This window comes from Vipera ursinii, assembly GCF_947247035.1.
Source record: "Vipera ursinii genome assembly, chromosome: 1".
Taxonomy (NCBI): domain Eukaryota; kingdom Metazoa; phylum Chordata; class Lepidosauria; order Squamata; family Viperidae; genus Vipera; species Vipera ursinii.
Window position 1 is genome coordinate 110,817,272 of NC_139512.1, and position 26,994 is coordinate 110,844,265.

General features: G+C 36.5%; 2 protein-coding genes across 9 annotated transcripts in view; one reads left to right on the forward strand and one right to left on the reverse strand.

Moving 5' to 3' along the window:
- The window catches only part of PPP6R3 (protein phosphatase 6 regulatory subunit 3), a 68,249-nt gene extending 60,364 nt beyond the window's left edge, over positions 1 to 7,885 (forward strand). For all 8 annotated transcript variants that reach the window (XM_083348963.1, XM_083348964.1, XM_083348966.1 and 5 more), the window contains 2 exons: positions 4,023 to 4,145; positions 6,431 to 7,885. In XM_083348963.1, the coding sequence (XP_083205089.1) occupies positions 4,023 to 4,145; positions 6,431 to 6,482 (175 nt within the window). In that variant the 3' untranslated portion in view covers positions 6,483 to 7,885. The remainder of the gene's footprint in view (positions 1 to 4,022; positions 4,146 to 6,430) is intronic.
- A 9,688-nt stretch (positions 7,886 to 17,573) lies between these two features.
- Positions 17,574 to 26,994, reverse strand: part of LOC310638487 (solute carrier family 9 member C1-like) — a gene marked incomplete at both ends in the record, with an annotated part of 84,464 nt that continues 75,043 nt past the window's right edge. The window contains 4 exons of the mRNA XM_083359600.1: positions 17,574 to 17,735; positions 18,091 to 18,276; positions 20,193 to 20,330; positions 24,849 to 25,055. Coding sequence (XP_083215726.1) covers positions 17,574 to 17,735; positions 18,091 to 18,276; positions 20,193 to 20,330; positions 24,849 to 25,055 — 693 coding nt within the window. The remainder of the gene's footprint in view (positions 17,736 to 18,090; positions 18,277 to 20,192; positions 20,331 to 24,848; positions 25,056 to 26,994) is intronic.

The window sequence follows — 26,994 nt, forward strand, 5'->3', positions numbered from 1 at the left end:
TAGTCCCTAACTGATTGTTGTTATTGTAGCATGAAAGGAATAGGGAGTGTGTTGCAGGTAATCTTCATTTCATCCTCAAATAGGTGTTGATAGGTGAAAGTGCCAGATGCCTCCTCTTCCTGCTGCAGAGGCATAGTAGTTGAGACCAAGACGGCAACGATAGTAGAAAGCCTATAGCAAAAGGCTTCACCTTTAAGGTTTTACTGCAGCCCATCCCTGAAATGACCGTGTTCCTGTGCTTTTGTATCACGGATGTGGATTGTTCTCTAACACTCCACTTTCTACCACTATCTGTGCTGTGGATGGCATCGCTACGTTGCATATGACGTGGCCATGCGTCAGTCTTGCGTCTATATGGGTAAGAGTGAGGGTTGTTGACTGCTAGGGAAGGCTGGTTGTAGAGGATGGAATCTCCTTCCTAGAATCTGCTGTTTGTTTACAGAAATAATTTTTTATGATAATAGAGCAGATCTAGTCAAGATGGGAAAGCCTGATCAGTACACGTTAAATCCTTCATTGGAGGATTTCACGTGAATGTTGGAAACTTAACTTTGGTGCCAGGTTTTTAACGTTTAAGTTTTAATTGATATATGTCGTACGTTTTAATTGTTAGCTACCCAGAGTTTGATGTAAAATGGATGGCTAGATAAATATAAATATAAAAATAAATATAAAAATATAAATAAATAAATAAATCTATATCTAGCTTCCTTCCTTTCTTTTTTTCTTTCTCTCTCCTTCTTTCCTTCCCTGACCATCTCCCCTACAAGGTGACCTTGGGTGGCTTACAAATTATGAAACAAATGAAAAATAATTAAAAAATTAAAATACTAAAACAAACCAACATTAAAATATTATTAAAAACTTCACTAGAACCACACCTACAAGAGCCAAGATATGAATGGGAGGTAGTTGAGATCTTACTCCATCAGCCGCCTTCAGCAGTGAGTTTCCCCCTCTCCGAGCCCCAGGTCAAGCGGCAGAGCCAGCTTTTGATACCCTTCCAGAAGACCAAAAGGGAGGGGGTAGTTCTCACTTCTGGTAGTGGATTGTTCCACAGAGATGGGATCCATAGCAGGCCTCTTCCACAGGCACGACTGGGGCAGGCTTGTCCGATTGGGGAGAGACCGCTCCTCAGATACCCTGGACCCATGCATGACCCACACCTCCAATTGAATCAGAAGCAAGCTGTCGGCCAGCGTAGCTCATGCAGATTTGAAGTAATGTAGCAAAAACGTCTGCTTTAAATTATTTAATAATGATAATGAATTATAGTATAGTACATAGTATATCTGAAATACAGAAAATCTGGGGCAGGGTAATCAGAAATGCACATTTAAATAGAATTAAATTCAAATAAGTTTGGTACTCAAAACGTATTCCTGGGCTTGGTATTATTTAATTATAAGTAAATAACCGCTTGACAAGATTTGTTTTTACATTCTTGGGGCCTTTTGTTGTTGTTTGTTTTTGCTGTGAGGTCTGGTTAAAAAGCAAAGTACGTCTTACAGGTGAATTTTACAGGGACAGTATGTTAAAACAGAAAATAACCAGGCTAATAACTAATATGTATATATTTGATATGAGAATGCAACAGAGGGTGGGATAGTACTTTTTATGCAGGTTAAACAGCCACGTTGTGAAGCTGAGTCAGCTTAGATGAGGTGCAATGAAACTTACCGGTAAATACTACAGCTTTCGTAACTGAGCTCCCCTTTGGTTTTTTAATTAGGGTGTTTGCAACTTCATTAAACTGTGAGCTCTCAATGATTACTTGGAAGTCCTGCAGAGAGAATAAGTGTTCTCTCAAGAGATTGGCATTTTGGCTGCTATGTATTTTTTCAGATTGCCAGCATACTGGAGGATCAGATATTAGGCAGAGGACCTGATTCTTTCTGTTTGTTCTAGTCTGAATTTGAGGAGCCTGGCTCTATAACTTTGTGCTCATGGTTGTGTTGCAGTCTCACAGGATCTTTCGTTTTGGCCTCCATTTCTATATCCGGATTTGATCCCCTCTGTTTTGAATATCAGAATTTACATACAGAAGTGGCTAATGCCAAATATTATTAAGGATGTTCTAATTTTTACAGAGAGAATCTGTCGCAAAATTATCAAGAAACTGAATTTTCTTTTTGTACTGGTACAGAAGTAAAAGGATTTTATTTTCAGAGTGAGTGGCTGGGTGCAGAAGGTGTCCATTCCAGCTCTTAGATCAAGCCAGAGGTTTGAAATTTTAAGTTCATTTTCACCTGTTTTGCAGGGAGCATATTTTTTCCCCTCCAACCACAAACAGATTGCAGCCATAAATTACAGTAAATGTTTGACATGTTACGAAAATTATTTCAAATTCTAAATGTATCAGCAGGAAAGATTTCAAAACTGCAGGTAATCTTTTATAATGACTAAATTATTCTTAGACCTCTGCCCTTATTTATTTATTTATGGGACATATGCCCTCCTATCTCATACGACGACTTTAGGAGGCTCACAACAATTCATATTTCCAGCATTAGATACTTGCTTTCGCTGATGAAGAAAGATTGGTTTTTCTTTGAACTTTTCCTCTTCTCATGAAAACAGGGTAGCTAATATAAAAGTAATCAACCCGGTGGCTTGCTTTCTTTTCTCCTTCCTTAGAACAAAGCTTTTGGTAGAAACACTTTTTGTTTTTAAAGCATCCTAGGTTAAACCTTGCCATTGCTATATAAGACTAGAAAAAATTCTTTGAAATAATTCATCCTCCCAGTAGACTATTATACTTAATAGACTGGTTGGGATAAGGCATTTTCCTCGGTTGTTCCTTTTCCGTTCAGTTCCTGTTTGATTTATAATTTGACTCTGCTGGTTTCATCACGCTCCAGGTCTGGATGGGTGATTTTTCATTTACATAGGGGAAAAAACGAAAACAAAAAAAAAACCCCGCTTGCTTGCATTCGCTCTGCTACTAGACGAAGTGGAAAGGGAATTCTTCTGCATTGACTAGTTCGTTCACTATGAAATACCACTGCTAAATCCTCCCATCTTTTCTTTCATTTGTATTAATTTAGGATGTCCTTTTGTTTCTTCATAAAGTAATCCAAATGCTGGATGTTTTGTGTACTTGTTTTGTGAATATGAACAATAATTGCTTAAGCAAACTATTCATGTAGATTTTTCAACCCATGGATTGTTGTTGGTTTACTTCCTTGTTTTCCTGGGGTGCTTTTTATTGAATAGTGCAGATGTATATGAATTGCACCCTTTGGATACTGGAAAAGACACATATTTAAGCATCTGGTTTTCAAATGTTTCATTTTTCTTCATTCAGGAAAGCTCAAAACAGTTTATACTCTTTCATGAAAATTGAGGCTGGTTTCTGGTAGCAGATTGGTTGTAAACTATTGTTGGATACCGTAATTCCCCTTCAGTCTGCAGTTAGGACCTGTGATTACTGAATATTAAGATTATGAAATCAATCCACAGGTGTCCAAAAAGAAGCTAGGTTTTAAAAATGTGCCCCAACTGTTCTTAACAGTAGAAATTGCTAGTTTGTTTAAAGAATTTGGATAACAATACAACTAGTATTTTGGTTGCATCCTAGATAGACTTGATCCAAGCATTCTTTTTTGTGGGAAAACCTTGATAGTCTTTTTTATACTACTTTTCTGTTTTTTCCACCCTTCCCCTTCACTGTGGCTTCAGAGTGTTGAAATCCTATCGGTATGTACTGTAAAGGATCATTCATGTGTTTTTGTTTTTTGTTTTTCCATTTTGGGCACCATTTACATTCTTTATTCCTCTTTTTTTACTACACCGTCCTGCATTTTTTTCTTGTCCAATTCCTTTTTAATAAACATAAACTGATGGGAGTGATGAATGTCAACAGAAACAACAATCTTGTGCTTGCTTTCCATGTTTCAATCATATTTCTAAAATCTGTTTGCATGTCACCTCTGGAACCCTACCCCCAAGTCTTTCATTGTTGCATGGTAATACAAACATTCAAAGCACAAACAAAAGCTGTAATTTTATTTATTTATTAGTGAGGAAGGAAAACTGTCTACCTCGCAAGATGCTTCTTGTAAATATGTGGGGGAAGAGAATGCAGATACTGGAGAAGAAAGTCCTGCAGCTCCGCAACCCACTTGCAGCAGCCTGGAGCAGAGGTACCTGTCGTTACCAAGTCATTTTTATATTGTGATGTGTGTATGTATATGCAATGTTTATAATCTGCCTTGTAACCTGCTCCTAGAATGCCTTACCTATAGGCTCTACATAGGTTTCGCTTTCACCCTTATACACTTTTGGGAAAAAAGAAAATATGGATGCATGTAGTCATGAGGTGGACCCAGCTCTATAGATCTTCCTTTCAAAGAAAGATATTTTATGGAAAACCATACAGATAAATGAAAGTATGAATATGTATGGCAACCTGCTCTCAACTATATTGGAGACTCCTGGAATTATTGGATATTCTGCATCCTATAAGATGGGTCCCCAACCCCCAGGCTGGTACAAGTTTGCGGCCTGTTAGAAAATCAGGCCATGCAAACAACAGGTAAACAGGCAAAGCTTAATCTGCTCATGCGCAGGATCTAGGGTTGTGTGCAAAACCAAAACACACACACACACACACACACACACACACACACACACACACATGGAAGACAGTTTTTCTTCTGAAACTGGTCCCTGATGCCAGAATGGTTAGGGACTGCTGCTATAGGATTCTAGCGCACTGAGCAGAGTTTGAGAAGTTGCTATGATTTACCATCTTGTTATCTGTGTGCTTGTCCACATATGGTAGAAAGCTGCAAAGAGACCTCTGGGCATATTGGAGAATATTATCTCCTTACAGGACTAGAACTCTGAACTTGCCTTCATAGATTTTCTGTCCAAAGTGCTAACAATTTGCAACAGCCTCTTGAGTCTGGGATGTAATAAAAGAGGTTGCTCTGGCAGTTGTAAGTTTGCTACTGATACACTCGTTTTTTTCCTAATTTTTAACAGAGAAATTATATGTATTGCTACATTGTTTTTATTTATATCTGATGTTAAGTATGTATCTTGGAGATGGGCGAAAGCAGCTTAGGTAATGTCTTCTGGGAAGCATAGGAAATGCACAGATAAGGCAAAACTCCATTCGTATGTTAAAAGTTAAGAGCATAGCTTACAATCATAAGCAATAAGTATGTTCATTTTGTTTATTCTAGCAATTAGAAATGCAACATGTGTTAAATATTGGTTGTACTTTAGGAACATTAAAAATACTTGACTGTTACAGCTTTCTCATCCCCATAATTACGGTAATTGTAGTTTCTGTTTAATAAAGAATATAGTGAATTTCATTGATTTTTTTTTGTAAATTGCTAGTGCTTTAGAAAAGCACTTCTTCAGTATATAAAAGCTTGCAGAGGGTTGTAAATGTTAACCTTCTCTGTACAGATATTATAATTTATTTAATATTCTACTATCCTTTTATAATTTGGTGAATTTATAGTTAGAATTAGTAACCAGCTTTGTGATCTGAACTGAGAATGAAAAATATCTAGGGTCCTTAATGTTGCTGAGTTAGGGGTATATATACCTGGGGGGAAAAGTGCTCCAAACAAGTTGGTTGCATTCCAGATCAAAATTCAAACCAGTGTGATTAATATTCTGACAAAAGAAAAACTTGAATCTAGAAAACAGTCTCTTGATCTCATCTGATTCCAAGAGTGGTTGAATGGGGGATCCAGTCTAATTGTTAATTGGCCATCCAGCTTGCAGAAATGGGCTCAATTTTTTAAAAAATATTAAAACTGGGGAAAAAACATGAAACAACTCCTATGTGATACAGATAAACTTCAGAAAAATATAAACATCTAATTAACATCTCCAAGAATATATCTATTTGCTCCTTATTAAAATAAAAATATAATTTTACTGCATCTCCAACAATATAAATGCAGTGAGGTCATTGCTAAAATATTTTATTTATTTATCATTGCATGAGTTATACAGCAGTACCTGACAGAATTATATGTAGCCAAAAGCTCATCATTTTGAGGAAACAAATTTTCCCAATTTGTTCTTGTTTTCCAACTTTTTATTTTTAAAGAGGATTGGCAGCAACCAATTTCTGAACTCTCATGTCTTGGCAAAAATGGATCAGGTAAAAATGCTGATATTCTATGGGAATGATAAGCAATCTATAGGGCCAAATTTGAAGCCTAAGCTTCATGTAATGACCTCCAATGTGTCTTAGGTCATTTCCCGGGAAGTTAGGGAACATTCACAAGGGAAATCTTCATTGTAATGTGAATTCTTTAATTTACTTTGCAAATATATCAGTGCCATAAGCCTATTCCATATTTTAAAAAATCCAAAACTATTTAATTAACTGTGTTTTTCAGTGTTTAGAATCATTGTGCGCTCTTCTAACAATTTGATGCTTCTTTGATCTCCTTAGGGCTGATCAACAAACCATTCTAGCAGAGGCATCTGTTAATGGCCCTGTATGATATGTGATATTGACTGATAACTGAAGAATATGAACTGATTTCAAAGATATGAATTCTGAGGATTTCATCTAGAACCTATTGGAGCCAGTCACTGCTGCATTTAATTTCACAAGTGATCAGGACCAGCAACATTTATATTCTAGATTTTGAGACATTGTACAGAAATTCATAAGTGTAAAAATTGCACATTGAAGAATACCAAGAAATTTTTGCGTATGTTTATATTGTATTGTTCTAAATGATGGGTGATTGTGAAATAAGAACTTGCCACCCAAGTAACATTAGTAATGATACTATAGTTAAAAATGGCTGTAAGAATAGTTTTATATAAAAAAGTGAATACACAAATCTAATGTATTTGAGGCATACTATTTGACAATTAGTGACCAAAGTATGTAGCAATTTTCATAATTTTTCACCCAAAACATTTTTAAGTCTATCTTTCTTTCATTTTGGCAAAGAATTGTTCAAATGCAATGCCCTTTAAATGTTTGGTTGCTTTAGATTTAAAACAATGATTTAAAAAGAATTTTGGTGTTTGACATACTACAGCAGGCTTTCAACTGGTAATTGTTTTCTGTATTGTTTAAACCAGATCAAAATGTAAGTCTATCGGTAGAGATTTTAAGTATTTATTACTACAACTTAGTTGACAGATTGATGTTACTGTAAAGCCATATGTTCTGTTAAGTCTTGTTTGCTTGAAACAATACCTTACAGGTGAAACACTAGAATATTTTGAAGTGCACATGGCTTGTGTATTTTTACAAGACTCACCTTTTTTTAACCCATTCACCAAGATGTATTTTAATTTAGCACATTACAAAATTATCCATTTTGAAACAATCTTCATATTTAAAACACTGTAATCCTTTTGACAAATCAAATAAATATAACAAATGCCCATGCTGCTCTTGTAATTAAAGTTCGTGTTTTAAAGATGTAATGTCTTTAAATATCCAAATTGGGCACTTGAGCATGTTAATTGTTATATTTTCACTGTTTTGATCTGTGTGAAGATTTCATTTGTAAGTTTTAAACCAGTTTTTTTTCATAACTGGGTTGTGTATATATATATAGTGATTATGGAAACTAATTGTAATTTATAATTTTCTATGTCATAAAATTCCAGCCTCCTTTTCAAACAGAAGCAATATAATGTATATTGCCACATTCTTTGGTGGAAGGGTTAAAGAACACCTCTTGCACTTTAAGGTGCAAAATCCACTTTTCTTCCTTTCAAAAGAAGTTATTCATGTATTTTTACATCATATGTTTTCCTGACCAGTATTTAAAAGCCAAAAGGATACTCTAAACAATGGCCAATGATTTATTTTAGAAAGTGTCCCAAGCTATGTGCCTAATATTACATTGCATACAGAAATAAAAACAAATGTATACTGGTACTTTTATTTTCTCATTACTTCTGCGTGTGTACATGGCCATCATTTTGATATTAGAATATGCATAATTGTGTGACCCACACAAAGAGGGTAAAAAAATAATGAAATAAATTGGAGGAGTCAAAAAGAGAAAATCAACTAAAAGTGATTTATATCAACAGCATTTACTGTATTTCTCTTCTTTCTACCTTTAAACACTGTCAATCTCACCATGACAATGTATTTATCCATACATGGTGTTTGCTCTTCAAATTTGGTAAATATAATTTTCAGGTAGGCTCACCCTAAGGACTGTACAAAATCCACATGGGCTTTTTAGCATAATATGAACATGATTAACCATATTACAAGATGCTTTTCCAACTCGGTCTCGCCTACAAAGTCCTGATGCCTCCAGTTCCAAATAGAAATTAGGTCCCATTATTATTAGTTGTTTAGAATCATTCAAGGTCTGCTGTCTTAAATTCACACACTATATTGCACAAGTACAAACTAATATAATTTGCCTACTAAATGTAGCATACCTTTATCCTACATTTAATTTTGTAAGCAGCCCAAAGAGTCACTTTGAAGCAAGCAGTGGCAAACAAATTTAAGAACAGATTAACAGAGTTGGAAGGGACTTTGAAGGTCTTCTAGTCCAATGCCCTGCATAAGCAGGAGACCCTATACCATTCTGGACAAATGGCTGTCCATTCTCTTCTTTAAAACCCCCAGTGATGGAGCACCCACAACTTCTGAAGGCAAGCTGTTCCATTGGTTAATTTTTCTAATTCAGGAAATTTCTCCTTAGTTCTAGGTTGCTTCTCTCCTTGTTTAGTTTCCCTCCATTCCTTCTTCTGCCTTCTGGTGCTTTGGAGAATAGGTTGACTCCCTCTTCTTTGTGGCAAACCCTCAAATATTGGAACACTGGTATGAATTTTAAATAATAAAATATATTATTTATTAATAAATATAGCAAATTCTCAGAAATCCAGAGATCTAACTGAAGTTACATAGTCTTAAAATAGATGCATAGCATTTATTTACATATTTCAGAATGATTTGTGGTTAGCAAGAAATGTCTGTACAAATTAATTAACTTGCCTATAATGATGGTTTCCAAGTGGTTATCAGTGAATTTTCATACCTTGACTTCTGCAAATGATCAAAAGGTTTGGAGAATATTCCAGAGTTAGAGATGTGGAGGCGTTTCTTTGCTAAGAGTGAACATATTCTCCATAAAACAGAGAAAATGTCAGGACCCACCCCAAACCACGTCTTAGGAAGACAAAACTCTTGGAGCCAAATCTTAGTCCAAAAGGAATCTTTACTATGACATGCTTGGTTGTAGGAATACAAGACAGGACTTAATATTGTTCTACAAACTAAACCCTTATAAAGAGTTCCCAGTTCAACCCCCCCTTAACCCCATTTGGTCAGTCCCCCATCATTTACCTCTATCATCCCTCTCGTGGGGAAAAAGGAACTTAGGACCTTTTATGTTTATTGCTCTCTTCCATGACACAAGCCAGATGCTCCTACCCTAACCCCCCCCACTTTTGTTCCCCCAGTTCAAAAGGCTTCTCTTTTATTTTGAAATGCCTAACACAGGCTCAATACACATTCGTTCCCTCCTCGGGAGATGGCAGAATCCATGGAATAATGTTTTAAACATACATTTATGAATATGATATAAATGGATTCTGACAGAAAGGGAGGGCGGGAGTTTGAATTCAGGTAGGGGGAATATGAACATTACAGAATATTACCAAGAAGTAACCATCATAGTTTTGTCATCCAGGCACATGGCCACAACAAGCTATCTTACCTGGCAGCGATGATGCAAGGATAAAATCAAATATTAGTTGAACATATTTCACCAAGATTACAGGTTTGTGAAATAAACCCTGAGTTGTGTAGTGTGCAACTCTAATTGATAGTCTCATAACCAAGCCCAATAATTGTCACTGCCCATTTTGAGAAATGCTGTGTGGAAACTAGATAGCCTTAAGAGGACCCTAGTACCAAATCAATTTTAGGATATTTTAGACAACTAGAAAAGTTATGTCCAATTAGTCTTGAATCACAAAAAGGATGTTGCTGCTAAAATTTGTCATATGCTTGAAAAAACAAAAGGTGAAATGGGTCCAAGTCAGTTGTTTCAGTGGTATTAGGAGGAATATTGAAAATCGGCCACCTTAAGGACTAAAAAAAACACATTGTTCTCTAGCTAGAAAGTAATTTCTCCCTCACTGAGAAAGACATTATAAAGGGTAACAGTGATCTGTCGACTCAAGACAAAAGGAACAGACATATGTGAAGGGTGGTGAATTTGGCAATGTAAAGTAGCATCCAGAGCCAGTACCAAAAGACCTTTGTAACGGATCTGTTAAGCTATGTTACAAAATCAGAAGAAGCACAATATTTAAGGAACACATGGCTATAAGCCAGGGGAAGGTGGGGGGGGGGGGGAACGGCAGAAATCAATGTGTTTTCTTCCGGCCCTAGAACAGAGTCAATGTGAATATGAAATCAGAATACAAAAATAGGCATATTTTATGTCCTACCCAGTCTGATGGTGAAAGCCACCAGTAAGGTGACAGGAGACTGGGTTAGGGCAGTAGTAAATGCATCCTTGAGGCAAAAGATGGTGCCATTGGTTGAAAAGAGACAATGATGTAGAGGAGTAAAGGATGCTGGTTCTGGTCAGGGTTGTTTTTTCTCATTTAGAACTGGCTTGTAATTATTCAACAAACGGACCTTTTAGTCACAGCCAGATAGAAATCGGATGGAAATGACAAAAAATTTAAAGCTAAAAAGAAAGGAATTCAACTATGAGACAAACTAAAGTCCTGCTGTTATCTTGAAATCGTTGCGGAATTCAACACTGGGAAATTAATGGAAATGCTGTATGAACAGATTAGCATTTAAGGTCTCACTATCTTGGATTATTTTTTTTAATCTGGTAACTCTTATTCATAGAGTTGCCCAACTATCCTGAGATTTTGTTTTTGTTTTTATTTGAAAGCAGTCCACCGTATGCTGCAGGAAGAAGAGTCATACTGACCAAACAAGATGCAACCACACCCAAAAACCCCTGAGCAGCCTGAAACGCTTGGATTTCTGAGACACTAGCTTTGTGGTTGTCAAATGTACAAGAACAGTTGAAGCTTTGCCCTTTGGTGTATGCTATAGTGTGAATGGCATTCCAGCCAAAAACTTCTAGTTCTGGAAAAAATAGTGCACAAATCCTGAAATCCCGTATGTGCATGACTTTAACTCTCCAAATCAATATATTGGATCCATTTCTCTCCCTCCTCCTCTGCTTCTGAGAAGTTGTCCGGCCTTTTTTTTTAAAGGAAGACATTGATAGCCACACCTCTTTCATAGTTACATGATTCTATTTAAAATTACAAGAGTCCTAACCTCTTTTCTGAATGATCTGTACTTGCAATTTGTAACGACAGAAATAGGAAGAAACACTAATTGTTTCAAAACTGACTTTGGTACATTTGATGGCATGATGAAGACACATCATTTTAAGATGCCATGGATTTTTATACCCATCTGCCATGGTCATTTAGAAGCTTTTTGAACTCGGGTACCCCAAGTTCACAAAGGCCCACTAACTATTACTTTAATCTCCACCAGGTGTATTTGAAGTCCTGAAATAAAGAAAGCCTTGCAATTGGTTGTTGTGATGATGGAAGGTTCAAGCAGTTGAGTATGTTTTATCAAGAAAGATATCTTACTGTGGAGTTAAAGCATGCTTCCAATTTAACCACATGAATTCTTGATCTCTATTAAAACATTTTCACCTTGTCTTTTTTCATCCTCAAAACATGTAGCATTCTGTCAGACAAAACCTCATGTGTTAAATGTTAAAAGGTTATTTGCTGCAAACTTTTTGTTTGCTCTTTAAAATAGCCAGTCAATAAATTTCAGTATGCAAAAACAATATAAATGGGAAACATTATACCAATAAACGAGAATATTTGTAGTTCTGGGTTGAAATGAGGGGTCATTGATGCTTTCTGAGCTTGGTTGATTTCTTTTAGACATTTCATATTCTTGCACTTTCATTACTAGGTAACATCAGTGCTAGTGAAGAAATTGCTTCATATTGATAAAATTATTTTGAAAATCACAGCATCATGAAATCAGTTTAAAAATTTATTACAGAAATTGTAACAATTGAAATAACATCAAATATTTCAAAAGTCCTAAAATAATTTCAGTGGTCCTTTTTTGGTGTTGTTTTATTAGCCGCTTCATCTAAATAACATTTGGTAAAAGATTAAAATGTGGAAACTTTTCACAAAAAGCAAATAAAAATACGATTTCACTGAGGATTTGATAGCACTCCTTAGTATTTGGTTTCTATGTAAGATCTTGCATCCTTGCTCTGTGAGGCTGGAACATATTTGCTCTTCATAATTTATTTTTTTAAGCTGGAGGTTAGAACTTTGTAGAAGTGTTTTGCTGTATAAGGGGAAAAATAACATCTTGACTGCATTTTAGGCCATAAAAATCTAATTCCTTAAATATATAATAATATAATAATCATTTATGTGCTAAAGTGAAAGCCATAAGACTTAAATAAATCTATAGGTTGCTTTCCTAAGGAGCATAAGGATAAAACAGAAAATATTGTGTTTTGTAATAAAACTCTGAAAATGGTAATCAATTGATTGGACTGTTGTGTGCTAGTGAGGAAGAGTGGCCATTACTGGAATATAAATAAGTCCCGAAAGCCCAGAAGCAACGCATAGGGAAAGAGATGGGCCAAAAGCAAAGAAGAAAAGTGGAAGAGTTTCAATACCTGAAAATGCTGAAATAGCAGGTAAAAAAGAGAAAGGTTTGGTGCCAGAAACTTTAGAAATTAAGCAAATTACAAATGAGAACAATTGTCTACAATGGACAAATCAAAAACCAGATTTTGTAGTGAAATTTTTAGGGGGGATTAACAAGAAGATGTAGAGAAAACTGTCAAATTTAGCATTGAAGGAAGCATGGAACTGACATTAAGCTTACTAGAGCTGGTGTGATATGGATAATGCGTTAAGAGTTACTAGCTTACCTTATAGGAGATGAGAAAACAAATACTGTAAAACAACATAAAGCAAGTTTTGTTTTTCTTCAGAGGTACATCTAAAAGAATGTGACAATTATCAACAGGGTAAGTCAGCTGAGTTTAGGGTGGGAGGAAATCTAGTTTGTTGGAAGAGCACACAAGATGTGTGAAAATGAAACGTATTAATCAAAGTGCAGAGAGGGCCCGTTAGCAGGCATTACATCCGCCTTGTCTGCTGCAGCACATGCCCTTTGGAGAGCCACAGAGTCTGAAATCAGGTTGGCCCTGACCCTGCTGTGCTTTCGGAGAGCTCTTAAGACCCGCTCTTTTCCTGGCATGGGAATCAGCAGCCCAAGATGTGTCGGTTGATTGGCTATTGTCGGTGGGCTTTTTATGCTTATGTGTTTTCTTTGTTTTAGTTAATTGAATAGTTTGTAATGAAGTTTTAAATTGTGTTACCTCCCAGAGTCCCTGTTGCAAGATGGGTGGCCAGCTAAATAGAAATGAATGACTGAATGATTATGGAGAGGGAATTAAGGAGACATAGAAAATTCCACAGCAGATAAGGCCAGACAAACATTCTTTATAAAGAATAGATCAAAAGTATCTTAAGAGAGCAAGAGGAAGAATTTGCCCAGTACTGGAGGCCTCATTACCCCTTAATGAGCTGCAGTCTCTCTTTGTCATGTGCACTGTTAACATATTTTTAAAACAAGGTATTTTTGGAGTATTTTGCGCACTGAACCTGAAACTATTTGAAACAGACTGAAGTACAGCAAAGTGAAATAATACGCAGCAATAAAACTTTACCCACTTGATTGTTTTTACAGTATTTTAACTAGAGCTATAAAAAAATGGCATCTGGGAATCTAGTTTTCATTTACCTTCCCTAAATGACAGCCTAGTGACAAGTTATTTATCATGTTTGCAATTGATGTGTAATTTATTGGCTACATGGCTCTGAAGAGTTAGGAACATTTAATTTTAAACCCTACCAGAATTACTTTCTTTAGATTACCAGAAAATTTAATTCAACAAAGTAGTTACATAGGTTTTAACTATAATTAAAAGTTTCTAAGAACTTTTCTTCTGGCAAGATAATTTTTAAAAAGGTGGAATGGACTTCCGGTTCCGCCTCACAGCAATGCGGCTGAGGGACTGCGGGGCTCTGCATCCCACGGCTGGTTTTGCCCTGCCAGGGGACCCTAAATGGCTCTGATGTCACCCCAGAGAGGCGACGAAGAAAGAGGAGCACCCCAATGATCATGGAACGATGGCAGTCGATCTGTTCGAACCCGGGGAAACCCTCTAACCTGACAGGAGAAAGGCTAGCTGCACACCAGCATCTAGCACAAGCTGCCAGCAGCCGAAGTCCAAGAGCACAAACCAAAACAACGGTGAACAGCGTGCTTGGAACTGGATGAGAGTATCGATCTTCTCTCTTCTATTTTGTAACTGATTCCTTGGAAAAAATCCCCAAAGCAAGAAATCCTCCGAAAATGAAGGGAGGGGATCACATCCCCACCCCTCCATAGACGCAAGTGGTGAATTAACTTCCAAGGGAGAAAGAAATATACTGAAATAAAATTAATATTATTATAGTCTGGATAAATCTGAAAATTAAGAAAACCGTTAAGATTTTATATCCTAAAGAGTCCTGATGAAATTAAAAAAGAAAAAGAAAGAAAAAGAATTCTTTGTTTGGAAAAGTTAGAAAATAAATATCTACTGACATCTAGTGAAGAACTAGAGCATAGAAAAATAGTATAAAACTGACTCAGAAAGTGGCAAGATGCCCAGGAATAAAGAATCTGTTCCCTTGAACTTTAATACCCCTCAGCCAAATAGAAAACTGCTGGCAACAAAGAAAGAAAACATACTGGGCCATCCATAAGCTTAAAAAGTGTCTGCAAAAAAACTTTAACTGTTGTCTAAGCACAAGAATTGTTTGCAGGGAAAGAAAAACTTTGACTCTTGGCTATTCTTCTAGGGGGGGGAAATTACTGGAAGGCTTTAAGGTGGCAAAACATTTTGCTGCAGTTCTGACTGGTTGATAATTAAAAGACCCCTGAACAGAAGAATTGTTATAAAACACTGCTTTCATTGATGTCTTGATAATTGGAAACACATTGGATTACAAAAACCATATATAAAGAAAAGAACTATATGAGATTTGGTTGTTTGGATTTTAAGATTGGCTGGTTTGATAAGGCTAAACACAGAGACTATGGTACCTGGAGGGAGGAGACAAAATGGATATTGCATACCTATTTAAAAGTGACAGGGAACCACACCTAATATTCTCTTCTGAAGGACAGTTGGATATAGACAAAAAAAATGTCTATATCCAACTTTGTATGCATTGAAAATATTAAGAATTTTATCTGTCTAATGCTGATAAAGAAGAATATTATTGGAAGAAGGGAAGATCAAGGAAACAAACAATATATTGATTATGGAATTATAGAAATTATTATTGACAGGTTTTTTAAATATATGAACCCAGACAACACAGTTTATTAAGCACTAAAGATTATATATATCTATAACTATATGTGTGTGTGTGTATATCTATATATATCTATATCTATATCTATATATCTATATATCTACACCTTCAATTCTACGCGGGGAAAAACCCGAATGACCAAAGATCCACTATATATCTATATATCTATATATAGATATAGATAGATATAGATATATTCATATCTATATCTATTTATATCTATATCTATCTATCTATCTATCTATCTATCTATCTATCTATCTATCTATCTATCTATCTAATTGATATTGATAGATATTTAAAAAGGTGGAAGGAACCAGAGGGAGGAACTGTGATGAAATGTTTTTTTAGAGAATAGATAGTCCCAGAAAGGCATTTTGGTTGGATTAGGAGCTCTCCCAAATCATGCTGGGAAGATAAAACAAGCAAGTTTTCTTTTAATTTTATAGCCGGTATAAAGAGACTCTTTAGTCTTCACCAATCACCCAAAGCAGGCTGACGTGATGACCTAGGCATCCTTATGCATACATATTTCTGAATAAATGCAATATGCATACTTACTACATTGTCTATTAATGTGTCTTGGCTGCTATGTTCCGAAGCAAAAATGTGTTCGAAGGTTCCTATATATTTAAGACAAATACATTTGAAATTCAACTGAATGTATTTTAAAATTTCCAATAGATAAGCAGATTTGCAGAATATTGAAACACAAAAATTTACAATATTCATTCTCTTTAGTTATCTCTGAACATTTCCAAATTAATTTTAAAAACTGAACTGATATTTATATATGGTGTCCCTTTAAATCTTACTTTTGTGTTTATAAGCTACAAAAAAATACATACAGTTGTACTGATTGTTTTGTTTTCGGATATCATAATATTGCATTAGTTAAATTTGTCTCAGTCAATTTGGTAGACACAAGCTAGAAACTGAGAGTGAGAGATCTATTCCCATTTTAGACATGAAGCTTGTTGGGTGACCTTGGACCAATCTCTCTCAGCCGTAGGACAAACCACTTCCAAAAATCTTGCCAAGAAGTTTAAATGGACTTGTTTAGAAAGTTTCCAGGAGTCAAGATTGGTTCAAAGGTAACACCCCAAAAAAAAGTCAACCTATGTCATAGATTTGTTTGGAAGCCAAAAGTACAATTTGAATAACTACTATAAAAATAAGCTTATTTTAAGCATAAATAAGTAGTTTTTGATAGATTTGTAATTAGTGTAATAATTTCTTTGAATCGCAGGTGAAATTATTTCACCTATTGTTAAAATATTTTTCAAATAATTACTTCCCATCAACCACAGCTGAAAATATGTGCCTTAGAAATAATTAATAAAGGTTTAAGGCATTTTACTAAAATAATAACTTTTTTTCCTAACCATCTTAGTTAAGGCTATAATTAAACACACATTTGCCTGGGAATAAAATCTAATAAACACAATAACTTTTAACACAGGCATTAATATTATGATCCAAGCACATACTATGTCCATAAAAGAATTTTGCCATAATTTTGCTACAAATCAACTTATAATTTTGCTCTCAGGAGACAAATAGTGGCAAATATAATACCTGGCTACATTCATTCTTTCTCAGGGGGAAAAAAAATCAAAAGCCCTGAATCGCTTTTAAATTATGTGAGATGATTAGAATGTTCAGTTATTCAATAATAAAAGCAACCTCACAGAGCTTTTAATGTAGATTATATACTAGCTATACTCGAATTTAAACATATAATTGATTTATTATGTGCCCAAAAGTCAGTGTCAGCTCTTAGTGACCACATAGATAAGTTTTCTCTAGACCAGGGGTCGGCAACCTCGGCTCTTTTATGACTCGTGGACTTCAACTCCCAGAATTCCTGAGCCAGCATAGCTGGCTCAGGAATTCTGGGAGTTGAAGTCCACGAGTCATAAAAGAGCCGAGGTTGCCGACCCCTGCTCTAGACCCTTCAGGTCTTCCAATGGTGCACCCATCACTGCGGTAAGTGAGTCCATGCACTTTGCTAATGGTGGTCTTTTTCTCTCTCTTTCCTCCCACAGTATGAAAGGACCCAGCTCTCCTGAGAGGTTTATAATGCCGGGAAAGGTAGAAAGTAAGAGAAGAGAACTATAATTTCAATTAAATTCTCTTATACCAAGGATTTTAAGTTCCTCCTCACCAAATTTCTGTCTTGAGTGATACTGGCAAATACTAAGATTTGTTTCTGTGCTCTTCCGCTCTCCTGTTTCTTCAGTTCGTATAATTAATAATTTCGTTGAGGTTGAAGTACCTTGTACCTGGAAGAGTATCTTAATAGGTTATTGGGGAAAATCACAAGAATTCATTCCTATAGAATCAATGCAGTGAGCTCTATTTATAATGATTATTGAGCTGATTTGACTCTTTCGATGCCACTACATTTTGCAAATAAATATTTAATCCTAACAGCAAACTGTCATCATATTGATGATACTGTGCTTTTAATTCACTGGCCAGGTGCTGAAACATAAAAATGAAAACAAAATATCAAAAGTATTCCATCCGTTCTTTAATTTTATTTTGTTATGCTTTCCAGGTTGTTTGCTCCCCTAGTCGGCTTACTAATTGTTATAAATTACATAATTATTGGCTAGCTATAAAAGTATTTCTTACCTGGTGGCAGGTTTTAGGTAAAATGTATGGTGCCCAATAAGGCTCCCCAGACTGACAATCCTGCACAGTTCCGTGTACAAGAATTACCTCATCCATAGCTTCATCATAAATATCACATTTAGTGTGATTTGGTACATCCACAACATATGTATTAGAAAACTGCACACACATTTTGTATGACCAATCCTATACACCAAAGACATATATGAATTAGATGAACATTTATAAAAATTGTAGCTTGGCTATAATTCAAGATTTTTATGCAGAACAAAGAATTTCCCTTGAATCAAGCTTAACTCTTGATAACTACATATCCATGTCCAAAATGTTTATTGCACTCAAAAGTATTTTGAAAGGTTTTAATGCATTGCCTTGCTCTGCTCATTATTTTATGCTTTGGATGAACATCAAAACATCAGTAAATGTTATTGTCTATTTATGTACTAGATTTATAGGCTCCCTAGCCCATATACATTTACGTAAATTATTTCCTAGACTTGTACCCTAAATCAGGGGTCCCCAACCCCGGGGCAGCGGCATGCCGGCAACCGGTCCACACAAACAAGCAAAGCCCCATCCATGGGATGTAGGCAGCACACAAAATCATCCACTCTCAGGTCCACGGAAAAACCTTTCCCCACAGAACTGGTCCCTAGTGCCCAAAAGGTTGGGGACCTCTGCCCTAAATCATACCTTGAGTATAACCAGAATTTTCCAGTTAAGAGCCCTTAGATATTCTAGTACTCAGATTTTAGATATTTAACAAAAAGAAAAGCTTTGCACAATAATGTTAATCAACAAAAGTAAGACATACCATGTTTTCCCTAAAATAGAACCTGGTCTTTTTTTTTTTTTTGCCTCCAAAACAGGCACCAGGTCTTATTTTGGGCGGAGGGTCTTTTCCACTCACCTCATGGTGGTGGTACCAACAGGCCCGCCCAGCCAGCCCACTTCTTCTGTGGCTGAAGGAGCAGCTTTATTCTGCAGCTGAGGATGGAGCTCCAGCCTGCAGTTCACCATCAGAGGCCATTCCAGAAGGCCTGTGCAGCCAAGAACTGAGCTACAGATTGAATTCATAGCTCGGTTCTCGGCTGCACAGGACTTCTAGAGTGGGCCAGAGAGGCAAATGTCGATCCATGGGAGGCCTGGCTTCAATGATAAGGTCTACCCCCACCCTAGCTTGATTTTTAGGTATGTGCCTTGCCCCAAAACTAGGGCTTATTTTTGGAGTAGGGCTTATATTAGGCTCACTCCCAAACCACAATTAAAAACTATATCAATTCCATTCTGTACTCAAAGACATATATTTGTTCAGTAAGATGGAGGAGACTGTCATCCCCATATACAAGCCTAAATGTTATGGCTCCATTCATACTTAATTTAAACAATAAGCTATTCTTTATAGTATTAACGTTTTTCAGTATTCTATAAATATGTCAATTTCATAACCACATATAATTCAGACTTTTGTTTCAATCTTCCAAGTTCCTTTTCTTAGATTTAGCATCATGATTTTAACAATAAGAAACTGCTCTTTCCCCTTTTCTTTTCCAAAAGGAAAATGCTGCTTGTATCTCACTTTTAATCTAGAATTATGGGGTGTTTTTTTTGCTTTCTGATCACCAGAAGGATTCCTTTAATAGGGATTATTTCAATGCAATGCACCCTATAACTCAAAGTAGTGAGATATCCCACAGCATCACTCAACAGTATTTTTTTTCTTTGAAGGAATTACCAGTGGCAAATCACAGCATTTTGTAACACTTAGTTTATATTAAAACAGTAGCTATCCAGAAGCATTCGAGCCCTTCCCAAACTGTATTTACTTCAAAACTATAGTTTATTGGTCTCTTTCCCCATCTTCCATATACTTAACTAGCAGAGATATAAAAATCTGATCCAATGTCATCTAGGAACCAGTGAATCTGGATATTCACATGTCACTATCTATAAATATTGACAAGGTTTGCTAGCTACACCAATTATTAAAATTCTCATGTTCTTCATTGATAAGTCTATTTCAGTTGCAACACAGTTCACGTAAGAGCCATCAGCAAAACAACTTACACTAGAACCATAAGAAAGCTTGCAGACATGCCTACCAGATTTGGAAGACTTTCTTTAAAGATTTTAAGAGCAACATCAAGAGCAATTTTTAACCATATTTTATATTCCAGGGAGGGTGGGTCCAAAAATGTATCAAAAGCTTCAAACAAATCATCAATAGAGATGAAACACGTCTGGGGGAAAAAAAGGAATAAACTAAGCCCATGAGACAATTACAACTATCATTATACCTTGTATTTGAGCAACTGTATTGACTTCAGTTTCAATTTCATCTTTGGCTGAACTTCACAAAATCTTGCCCTTTTCATACCCCCTGTGTGAAAAACATTATGTGCCATCCTGTCATGAGATCTACCACACAATAGAAGCTGTACTTGTAACTGAGATAAACGTGAGGTTCTTCACAAATGTCCGTGCACATAAACTACTCACAAGAGAGTAGGATAAATTGAAATGACATAAGGAGCTGGTAGGGGAAGAGCTGCTATTGGACTGAGAGAGAGAAAATGAGAAGATGGCTAGCAAACAAAGTTCGATTTATGTAGTTTCAGACTGCTGAAGATATAGAAATTTATGGATGATGGAAGATAATCAGAGGAGTTGACATAAAGGTCACCATGCAAGGAGTAAGACAGTGTAACATTGGATGTCTACCTGGCATATACTGTATTTCGGAGAGGAAAGAGAGGATCCAAAAATCAAAGTTCTTCCAGTATGAGAGTTGCTTGCTAAGTTTTATTAAATCCTTGAATAATTCTTCAAGGAATTTAGTCATAACTACTCACTTAACATAACTTACTCAGGGTGGCATTACTTTTGAGGTCAAAAGTATGCAGAGCAAATAACAATATAAAGCAATTTGTCATATTCCCCTTTATTTTGAAGTCAAAACTGGGGGAAAGGAAGGGTGGAAGAGGATTTGCTTCTCTCAGCTTCAGGTTGGCTAGTCTCTATCTTATTCAAAAGTCATAGAAATTTGTGTCTTCCCTTCCCCAAATAGTCTCTCTTCTCTTGTCAAACATGAATTTAAAATGGATGGACAGTCAGGTGGTTGGAACTTGTGAAGATACTGCAAATACAACTGTTGAAAAAAGTGAGGGATTTTAATAGCTGCTTTCCACTTTTTTTGAAGTGCTGATACTTTGTAACTAATACTTTGTAGCTAAGTATTAGTTCTGCTTTATTTGTCTCTGTCTGTCCCAACCATGACAAACGTTTTGTGTCTAGATAGTCCTTCCAAGTAATCAAAGATTTTAATCTCTCACTTCTGTGTCAGGAATCCAAAATATTTTCAGCTTCAAGTTCTTCCTCCACTCTACAAGATTGGAGAATGATGGGCAGGAGAGAAAGGGGCAAAAATTTCAAAGACAGAATTTAACATGCTCATACAAACCCATCACCATTAGGGCGCATTTATAAATGTTTACTCAGATATGATACAAATAAAGAACAAACGAAATAATGAGTGGTAAAATGGATGTAAATATTTTAAAGAAACATTTGATAGAATAATGGGAAGAAATTATGGACTAAATCTATAAAATGCACATCGTTATAACTTATAGGAAAACTAGTACAAAATATTCTACAGCTGGCACACAAATCCATTAGTAATACCTAAGATAAACAAATCATACGGTAATAAATGTTGGAAATGTCATAAAACTTAAAGAATGTTTTATCACATGTGGTGGACATGTAAAAAAAGATTAAAGCCTCACAGAGTCACTTTGTAGAGATGGGCAGAATATAATTTTAATTAAAAAATAGGGTAAATAATACAAAAATTTGAAATGGAAGCACAACTTTTCTTACTATGTATAATCTCAGAAAAAGTCAGCAAGAAACATCATAATTTAATGAAAAGAGATAATGAATTGTGAGAATAAATTTTTGCCAAAACTGAAAGATAACGATTTCAACAATATCTGACTGAGAACTTAAACTTGGAGAATATGCAGCAATGGCAAATCTGACTATTCATAACAGACGTTTAATCAAATTTAAGCAAGGAGTCCCCTACATAGAATACATCATGCAGTATTGCAAATATAATCACTTACAATCTAGTTTCTAAGGGGGTGGGGGTTAAACATCTACAAATATTATACATTAGTAGATACAGTATATAAAAGGGGAAATTAGAAACTCAGCAGTTTGTATTCCTTTGGGGGAGATTTTAATTGTTAAGTTTGCTTTGCTTATCTAGTTTGTCCTTTTATTAACAAAAAAAAACAATATGGTGGAGATCTTAACATAAAGTAATTAGTCAAGACCATAATTTTATAGTACAAAAAATATTTTCATGCAATCCGCAGCTATTTTTTTCCTCTGTTATTGCATTCATTTATTAAATCCATGTGTTACCCATCTTGTCAGAGACAGCTCTGGGAAGTTTACAAATATAAAATAACATTATATTCAATTCTGGATGAATAACTGCCTGGCAATTAGGTGGTTGGTACACTACCAGCAGCCTTAGGTTCTTCCACACACAGGAACTCACATCCAGTCATGTCCAGGGTACTGGTCCTTGCTATTGAGGTAATTTCTCAAGTATAATGGTGTCCGCTCCTCAATCTTTATGGTGCAACTGCTATAGCAGCTGAAACTCAGCTGGAATTTTCCCAAAAGGATTATATCCCTGTTGTTCTCCAGTCAGGTGATAATGATAATGATAATAGAGTTGGAAGAGACCTTTGAGGTCTTCTAGTCCAACTTCCTGCTCAGGCAGGAAACCCTATACCAGACATGTCAAACACAAGCCCGGGGGCCGGATGCGGCCCGCGAACTGGTTTCATGTGGCCCGCGAAGCAATCCTGGAAACAGTGAGGGAACGGCCCCCACTGCCTTGGCCCTGGCCCAGAGACCCTCCTTCGGCCAGAGACCCTCAGATCTGTCCCACTCCTGCCCAGGCCCCCATAGGCACCCTTGATGCGAACGATGTAGAGCTGGCCATGCCCACCCAGTAGGCCATACGCACTCTAGCCACGTCCGCCCAGTAGGCCACGCCCACCCTGGCCATATCCACCCGGCCCCCTGAGGGCAACTGCAATGTTGATGCGGTCCTCAATGAAATTGAGTTTGACACCCCTGCCCTATACCATTCCAGTGTTGGAGTGTTCACAGCTTCTGAGGGGCAGGTTGTTCCACTGATTAATTATTCTGTCAGAAAATTTCTCCTTAGTTCTAGGTTAGTTTCCATCCATTGCTTCTTGTCCTGCCTTGTAGCAACTCCTGAGATATTAGAATACTGCTATCATGTCATCCCTAGTCCTTTTCTTCATTAAACTAGACCAGGGGTAGGCAACCTCGGCTCTTTTATGACTCATGGACTTCAACTCCCAGAATTCCTGAGCCAGCTTGGCTGGCTCAGGAATTCTGGGAGTTGAAGTCCATGAGTCATAAAAGAGCCGAGGTTGCCTACCCCTGAACTAGACATACCCAATTCCAGCAACTGTTCTTTATAGGTTTTAGCCTCCAGTCCCCTAATCTTCTTTGTTGCTCTTCTCTGTACTTTTTCTAGAGTCTCGACATCTTTTTTACATCATGGTGACCAAAACTGGATGCAGTATTCTAAGTGGGAACCTTACCAAGGCAAGGTCCCAGGGATACATGGAAGATCTGCATATCTTTCAAGAATGTATCATAAAGGGATGCAGACTTGGCTTTTAGCAACAGCAGCTGGAGGCCAAAGTGCTTGGCAGTTCAACCACAGACCTAGGGAAATGGCTTAGAAGAGGGGAGATGCCGCAATATATAGGTCTGTCTCCTCCTGCAGTGCCCTTCCCAGATTCTCCCATAAAACAAAGGAATTAACTTTCACCTTGCATTCTTTACAAGAAGCAAAGTATGTTTAGGGAGGGAACCACTCAGTGGCAATGCCTCCATTCTAGATGGAAGAAATAATTCCCTAGAAATAGTTTTTCTTCTTTGGTCACTCTAACCTAAAATGCCAATATAATTTGTGATTACCACAAAGAACAATAGACAATATCTAAAAGTAATTATACATAGAATCTATATTATATACCCTTGACCAAAAATTAGTATATTCCTTTTGTCTAGGATGGTCGTCGACTTCCATTGAGCAAACAATTTTGGGAGGGACACACATGAAATGCTAAGGGACAGACACCAGTGTAGCCTACCAGATCTGCTGGATCAACATCAACAAACAACAGGGTGACAGATGTTGCAGCCAATTTACCCTTATATCCACAGCTATGTAGGAAGCATTGAAAATGGAGAATCAGTTGTTTTTCTAATCTAGTTATGACTGTTATTACAAACATCTCAGGTAATTTCCTCAGACAAAAATTCTGTAACAACATTTTAGTATTTTTAAGAGCAGCTTATCTGGCAAAAATCAAGTGAATTAATTTTGTGCAATGGACACAATAATTTGCTGCTTTCTCTACTGTCCCACACTGATACAATTTTTATCTTTTTTACTTTAGGACACTGGAGCAAACAGGAATATAATATAAAACAAAACTGGATAATTCAATATGATTTGTTTAAAATTTGTTAAGATTAAATGATTAAGTATTTTTGAATTCAGGTTTAAAAATATGAACTACTATTACAAAATTTTCACACATTTTATACAATTACATATAATATCTTGTTAGTCAAAAACTTTAATTCTAATACTATGTAAATCATTTTATAAAGTAGAATTCTCCAACCTGTACAGCAGTTTCACAAATAATTCCATATTCCATTTCTTGCTTAGTTAAGCAATTGAGCTCTCCTATCATAGCTCCAGTCACAAAGTAATCTGTGTAGTGAGAGGTAACAGGTTTATGAATTCTTCGGGGAATTTTTTTGTTAACGTCTTTCTGAATATCTTTAACTTCTTTAGAAACTCCATAAGAAGGGGCTGTACCAGAAAGCTAGGTATAAAGAAAAAGTAATAATTAAATTTAGGCAGATACTTAAATAATAATCTGCATGTACTAGTATATATCTTCACAGCTGGCATCAATGAAGTAATGATGAGCTTTTAGGCTGGATAGCCATGGTCTCTCTAGTTTCTTTTGTTTTGATGTTCCAGCAGCAGTTGTGACTGACATCTTCAGAAGCAGAGTGGGCTGTTTTGTGGTTTATCTCTCAGCAGCTAAAGGAACTGAGCTAGGCTGACTGGGCTCTTATATGTGAACCTGGCAAGCTGGTTTCTCATTGGTCCATCTATAGGTGAATGTCTAACAGGATTATTTTTGACAATTCCAAGAGTTATGGTTCCCGACTGGACTGTTTTGAGCCAGGATGCTGCTAGGTATTCTTTCTGGTGAGGGTTCCACATAAGGAACCAATCAGCAGTCTGGCACAAAGACAAGTTAATTAGGAGCTGGTATTCTTGGAATTTCTTCAAAAAGGACCAATCAGACAAAGAACTAATGAAGAACCAGCTTTCTTGTATATCCATGATGTGGACCAATATGAGATCAACTTGCCAGCATGCCATCACTGCTTCAATAATTTGCACATATTTCATTTCACCATTAACATTATTAACAGTCAAGTATACATCTGGGAGATACACTCCAGTAAATGCAGAAAGACAATGATAAAGCAGATACTTTTAAAACTGCATACTTGTTCCCCAAAGCATGTATCAATGAGACCTAGGTAAAGATAAAAGATTTTACTCTGCTAGTTGTTGCTGACTACATGTGGTGAAAGTCTCCATATTTGACCTTGGAGACCAACAATTCAAATCTTGCTCTGGTCAAATATGGATGCTTCCACAAGTTGCCATATTATGAGAGAACCAGCATATGTGGTACCCAAATCCATTGAAAATATTTTTCATATTTTGTTCAGCTGTCAATTATATACTCCCGTTAAGCTTAAATATTTATCATCCCTATTGGAAAAAACAGCCCTCGGAGATCTGAACCACATATTGTCATATTACCTCCTGGACTCAAATGTACATATCGTACACGGAACTACTAAATTTATAACTAAGTCAGTGGTCCTGTTGTGATGCAGGGTCAGCCTGTGGGTTCGGCAGTTGGGTCGGACGACTCAGAGGAAGAGGAGGGGGTGTTGAAGAGCTTGCTGAGGGGATTGGACAGCTTGATGAGAGCCCCCAGCCAGGCCCCTCTCATCTGGTCACGATGCAGACCCAGCTGTGTGAGCCTGACAGCGTGGATGAAGATGACCCACAGCTGGCCCTGTTCAAGGACGCCCGACGCAGGAGGCAGTCAGTCAGGAGTAAACAGAGGAAGGCAATGGGGCACCTCGGAAGGAGGCAGAGAGAGGCCACGCCCTGAACTGTATTTAAGGGGAATGTGTGGGAGGGCTGGTTTGCTGAAGGCAACCACTTGGATAGTTCCTGTTTCTTAGCTCATGTTTTATGGTTGGTGTCTTGTCTTGCTCTGTTTTATGTGAATAAATTTGGCAGGCTTTATTCCAGCCTCTTGCCGTTTGTAAAGGGGTTGTCCCTGCTTTTGCTGCAGGGCCGGTAGCAGGCTGGTACAGAACAGGTCCTAAGAACCAGATACATTGAATAAATTAGTGTACTCTGTAAGGGAGATCCATTTATCTGATTCTGACTCCTTATACTAACATATATATATTATTACTCTTATTTCCTCCTGTCTTATTCCAGAATTAGACTATGTACTGTATTTTATTTTATTTATTTTAATTTATTTTATTGATAAGGTTGCAAGACTAATCAAATAATAAGCTAAATAAATTGATATATTTTTAAACTTATATTATGGATATAATTGTGTGTCATATGGATGAAAAAAGACAACCAAGACATTTTAAAACATCTGTGAGATGTTTTAAAGATCATGTGAGGTACTTATACCACTC